General features: G+C 42.6%; 1 protein-coding gene across 2 annotated transcripts in view; it reads right to left on the bottom strand.

Moving 5' to 3' along the window:
• Positions 1–451: 451 nt before the first annotated feature.
• col11a1a (collagen, type XI, alpha 1a) overlaps positions 452–6082 on the bottom strand; it is a 75705-nt gene continuing 70074 nt past the window's right edge. For both annotated transcript variants that reach the window (XM_056434234.1, XM_056434233.1), the window contains exons 63-67: positions 5827–6073; positions 5396–5508; positions 4889–4957; positions 1986–2219; positions 452–1751 (exon numbers count right to left, since the gene is read on the bottom strand). In XM_056434234.1, coding sequence (XP_056290209.1) covers positions 1605–1751; positions 1986–2219; positions 4889–4957; positions 5396–5508; positions 5827–6073 — 810 coding nt within the window. In that variant the 3' untranslated portion in view covers positions 452–1604. The remainder of the gene's footprint in view (positions 1752–1985; positions 2220–4888; positions 4958–5395; positions 5509–5826; positions 6074–6082) is intronic.

The raw sequence follows: 6082 nt of genomic DNA, 5'->3' as shown, positions 1-6082 counted from the left end.
ATAACTCGACTCTGAAGGAACTGTTCCCTCCATTCTGTAAAATAAGCCGTTATATGTGTCACTATCTGAAACGATAAGTAATCAGTGGAGTTAAAGGGCTTTGCTTCCCGAATAGGAAAAGCACTTGTTACGCTCGGATCGTGAACAATCCCTCAAGTCCACATCCAAACCTCCTCACAAGCACAATGGGAATACGCAGCAAATATAGGAACATTTGAATGAGGACTTTTTTTCATTCTTTCTATGACAAAAAAAAAAGAGACATTATATTCACGTTTCCATTGATGTTCTCAGAAAGAGAAGCTCATGTAGATGGTTGCTTATTGGTCTCAGGAGAGATGGCGGTGCACTGGCCCGGAGTCTCTGCTGAAGCCACAGATCCCTGATTCATGCACTTCTCTGTCGTGGATCTACCCCAACGTCACCATACACAGACCATTGAGACATTCAGTTCACTGTTGTTTAGAATCCAGTTTTTAATATTTAAATGAACTATAAAAAGCACATTAAAACATTTTCTCATTGTCGTTACAAAAATGGGTCACCTAAAGGGCTTCTCATTGCATTCACAGAAGGATTTGAACAGTGGATGTCTAACAGTTAATGTATTTCTCTTTAAAAAAAAAAATCCCCACCCAAATATATAAACTTAATTGCTTAACCAAGATATATACAGGGCATAACATCCTTGCATCTTACAGGTTATCAAGAAAGTTTGAGGTATACAACCAAAATAAAAAGACTGTCAGAAAAATAAACAGAAAAAAACAACAAATAGAATTAAATAAAGGAAAAATGAATGCCATGATTGCTTCCTCCGAGCACAAGATCACAACATTAGTGGGAGATGTTGCGTCTGCTGCTGTGATACTTCCAGCTGTTCACCTCCGGTCTCAAGGGCAACACAGCAGATAACCTCAAGCTTTGGTCTATCGATATATACAAAGGGAACACGGCCTAATTTAGCAATAGAGAACTGTTTGAATGCTCACTTTATTTGCTTTATGACAAATACACATTATGTGTTGAACAAAAAGTCATCACTGTATTTGATTGGATGATGTCTTTAACTTAAACTGTAAATCTTTGAACCAACATTGAAATTAAAGAGCCGGAAGCAGAAGCGGATACACATGCAAGTTTTGAAAGTGGATTCAGAAATAACAATATTGTACAAAATAATAATTACAGTTTTCTTTTATAATGATCAAAATAGACCTTCTTTCTGAGAACCTTTTTATTTGTGTGTGTTTTGAACAAGCACCATTGTAGTTATTTTCATTCAGCACCTAGAGAATGCGGAGAGGAGGTCGCCCTCTGACTCGCCCTCCTCTGCCACACGTTCAAATGTCCTTCACCGTTGCGCCATAACGTGGTTAAAGTCATGTGGTTCGAGCCCTACAAGGGCAACAAGTATTTTCTTTGGTTACACGTACATACATGGAAAGACATGTTTGCTACACCATCTCTTATTCAAAACTTGCATGTGGCAGAGAAAAGGGTGGGGGGCTAGAAATGGGGTTTGGTGGTACCCAAAACGTCTCAACTTGACTTTCTTTGCTGGCCCCATCAAGTCCTTTTTGTTTCTTTTTCTTCTTTTTGCTTTAGCCAAGGAAGCAGACGGGCCCAACTTCAAACCCAAACTTCTGGTTAGGGTCCCCAAAGTCAGTCAACATGACATCGATGATGGGAACCTGATCGATTTTGAGAGTATTAATCTCCATCACAGTCTTTCCATAGCCCTTCCTCGCCTGCAAGAAGAAGACACAGAGATGCAGAGGAACCAATTAGACACGCAAATGCAAACGCACACATGACTGTCACATGTTTCTAACTGCACAAAGCCTTCCACTGTGTGTGTCCGTGCTGATCACCAGTCCGCTCGCTTTAGGCAAACGCTGTCATCGGCTACGTAAAAGTTTCCCGCTCTTCCCTGTTCCGCACTCATGTGACATCATGTCAGGAACATTTGTTCTGAGGCTTACCGCACAGCCGTCTGAGAGGGCCTTGATGTAGGGGTTATTGTCGTAGGACATCTCCTCATCGTTGGATCCCAGGAAGCGCAGCGCCTTGTTGTAGCCGTTGCTGGTGGCGTCGTGCCACGCCACGGACTGGTGGCAGCTGTAGGTGAAGTTCTGCCTGGCAGAGGCTGTCAGTAGTCTGAGGAAGGTCATCTGTACCATGTTTATTGAGTTTCCATCCACGTCAACGTAGGAGAACTGTTGGTGGGCAGAGAGAGAGTAAGAGGTCAAAGGAAAGAAGGGTGGGGTCACTTAACAGTTGGATTTATTCATTTGTTAAGAAAAATGATTGCGCCTCCAAATTGTGTTCATTTTTAGAAACTTATTTGTCACACTAATAACGGTGTCGCTGGGAAAATGACTCCATGAAGCCTGCGAGTCCCTGGGCTGTGTTTGAAGTATGATCTGACCAACAGACTGTTCACACCCGGTCACTGGAGCATGCAAAGCCACCGGATGGTGTCAGGGCACCGAGTGGCGGCTCTTAAATCTCCCAAAACGATCAGAGATAATTCCCAAACAGCTGGATTAAATGACCACATATTGCGAAACTAAGTGGTCACTTTCTCGCATGAAAACATCTTCTTAAAATGTAATTAACAACTTTTATTAGCATCAGTCTTTCTGAAATTAAAGATTCATAGTCAAACTCCTAATACCCAACAGTAAAATTGCTGCATTCCAATTTCTCCGTTATTTGTAAGTGCCTTGAGGCTCTTTTGTAGGTTATCTCTGTGTCCAGTGAGTGTATTAGTTTTAGAATAATAACATCACTCAATATATTTCATATCTAAACATCGGAGTAAATCTTTTGGAGCCCTTTCAGTTCGGGCCGCAGGAAGTTGCTTCCCTGGCCTAACGGGAGAGTCTGCACCTGATGGGGGAACGTTGAGGCCCCCAGAGGAGTGTGAAGTTGTTTGTATGAACTCTTCTGGAGAAAGCTGCACGCAGCGACCCCGCAGGCCACTCGGCCTTTCTGAATCATTTTTTAGATATAAGTTGACGATGCACGTGTTGATCTCAAATAGCCAGCTTTGTATCCACACGAGCATTTGGCTTCATTTATGAAACATACAGCAAGATGAAAATACCTAGAGCGGTGGAGTTCATGTGAAGAGCTGAATGTCAGTAAAATAATTATTCTGAAGTATTTTGGGTGCCAGGGAGAATTTGAATATCATTTTGTTCATAAGATTAAGTCTTTAGTTTATTAATGCTGTAGGTAATTCAAATATTAACATCTTATTCATACGAGAAGAAGCAGCTAATGTCCCAATTTTCCTTTCTTCTATTAAGAGGATGTACTGGCCCAAATAATTTTGGAAAGGAAGAATTTACATACGACGAACTGGCTCATGTTGTCACGGTGCTATTAGAGTGGACCCACTAGCACGACTCAGACAGGAGTAACAAAGATGACTGTCTTTGGTTGAAAACAGGTGGGGTCAAAACCGGGAGATCAGTCGAAGAAGCAAACAAGTCCAAAAAGGGGCGGGCAGAGAATTAGAGGTCAGAACAGACAGGTCAGGAATATGCTCTAATAACGCTGGAGAACTTGGCATGAAAACACAAGACAATCTGGCAGAGGACAAGTGGAAGTGAGGGAGCTAAATAGTGAGGAACTAATGAGGGGATGGGCTGCAGGTGAGAAGGGCGTGAGGACCAGGTGAAGGGAATGAGGGACTAACGAGGTGATCAGAGGCAGGTGAGGGGAGTTGGACTGACGAGATGGGAAGCAGGATCTGCCTGAGCATTTCTATACTTAGGCATCATTTAGTCGTGTGGTGCTTTAAGTTTTACATTGTCAACCTCATCTAATAACTGTATTATATCTGGAGTCTTCCTCATTAGGTTGAGCTGCAGTATAGAAAACACGAGTGTATCACCTTGTGTGAAGTAGAGAAGAAAAACAGGTTTTTCAAAAGGGTGTGAAAGCTGCGCAGAAGACACAGCAAGCAAGATACATCTATGTATTATTGTATTATTTTTTTGCGTGGTAATTAAATACCACATGAACATCACTTTGTGAGTGGTATTTTAATAGCATGTGTCTGTTTGTCTACACATGTAACAAGATATTATTAAGTCTCAGTTCAATAAGTGTCAACATCTTATTTTAAATCTCTTTCAACAAAGCTTGAATCTAGAGTAACAAGAGGTCAACAGAAGACACATGACCCCCACTGGAACATTGCCTTTGACCGAATGTGTACATTAAAGAGCGACCGGGAGATGTGCCGTCCTCTCCTGTGATTGTTCTGTCACAGTCGGTCTTCAAAAGCCTCGTCTCTGTTGAAATGCAGCAGCGTGACTCCATTTGGATGGAGCCGGGCGAAACTTGTTTCTTTCATTTCTGACTACAAGAAATAGTAGCTGGTGTTTACTGAGAAGATTTGAACTGTTCAATTGGAGAGAGGACACTCCTGGAATGGTAAAACACTGAGGCATCCTGCCTGAATCCTCTGTAATGTCGTATTGATGCTCTCTCCGTTATATTTATACAGGCTACGAATTGTAATGAGTTGTAATGTCAATAACTGAAAATGAGGCATGAGTTCAAAAGGATGTAGATCATTTCCACTTAGCCAATCTAGTTCATAATAACAGCACAGCCCTTGCATTATGAACCACGAGGCGGTTTGGGAGTTCTTTATGGGAAGCAACATTGGGTCACTGCCTCACAATTTCATGGGTGGTGCTGCTATTTGAGTCTATAAGCAGCTGCTTGGCGTTTTGCAGTGTCCCTTCACAGGTGCAGTACATAGGAGAGAAGGAGCAATCCATTTAGTTTAGCACTGAGTCGAGTTGCTTCTGTTTTGCGAGGTCAACTGAAGGTTAAGTGAATGAAGAGGGAAAAAAAGACTTACTGTTTTACCACGCTTAAATTCACTGAACCATGTCCCAGGGACTTCCTTCGGCCATGAAGATATTCTGACCTGTGGAACACAAAACCAGGGCAGATTAACACCAGACGTTATCATGGGCATTATATTGTCTTGGGAATTATGAGGTGAACATTAAAATGTTGTAGAAAGCTAACGGGCAGCATCAGAGTGTGTCATCTGGGAGCAGAAGATAAACTTGTATGTCATTTGAATATCTTCGCAATATTGTTTTCACAAATCTCATAGAGTCAAATCATTCTGTAGTTTGAGCCTGTTGGTGTTTTTGGTGCTGTTTACACAGCAGTGAATATCAGATCTGTCCAAGCTGAGCCCCGCGGCAAACCCAATGGGCGCCTTTGACAACTTCATCCTCGTGCTGTGCCGCTTGTTGATGGGTTTGGCGAACGTGATGACTTCATATTTGATGAGAATTATTGATTAGAAACAGGCAGTTATTAGTCTTGTGGATACAAATCCAAAGTCACTTACTCCACTCGACTTCTTATCTGGATAGATGCAGGTTTCGCCCCCGGCGGTAAAGTTACAGTAGACCTTGAAGGAATCCCCAGAGCAGCCTTGGTTTGGATCAATCCAATATTCGCCTACGGAGAACCAAGCACACTCAAACACCCTGTTCTACTGGCGTCCACACAAAATGGATTAAAGCTACTTTACAGAATTAAGTGTGCTCAGATTTTCTGCTTTAAAGTAATTTACTGCTCATTGTTCTGGCTTATACACAGCTAGATACAATGGTATCATGCCTGAAGCTGGGTATAATTTATGTACAACAATTTCTGATTAAACATTTTCCTAAAGCCAGACTTTGTGATTTACACAAAGAAGTGTTTTTATATACAATTTATTTTTCAGCATGTCTTTGGTTTCACATCAGCCCCTCCTGCTTAGACTGAGCTTACCATCTGGGAACTCTGGGTGGCAGAGCTGCAGATCTTTGCACGTCCTGGCAGGGTTGTTTTGCGTGCCCATGGGGTATTTCATGCGTTCGATGTCCTGTTTGAGGTTGTTGAGTGAGCCGAAGATGTCCTCCATGCCCTCGCCGTAGTCCATGATTCCAGCGGCTGCGTCTGACTGCACGTCACTGGAGCGCTTGTTCCTCTTGAACGACCGGATGGGCAAGGGCTGGATGACTTCACCTGGTGGGCCCTGCAGGGT

The sequence above is a fragment of the Pseudoliparis swirei genome, chromosome 16, assembly GCF_029220125.1.
Source record: "Pseudoliparis swirei isolate HS2019 ecotype Mariana Trench chromosome 16, NWPU_hadal_v1, whole genome shotgun sequence".
Classification (NCBI taxonomy): domain Eukaryota; kingdom Metazoa; phylum Chordata; class Actinopteri; order Perciformes; family Liparidae; genus Pseudoliparis; species Pseudoliparis swirei.
This window is presented reverse-complemented; position numbering and strand designations above follow the sequence as displayed.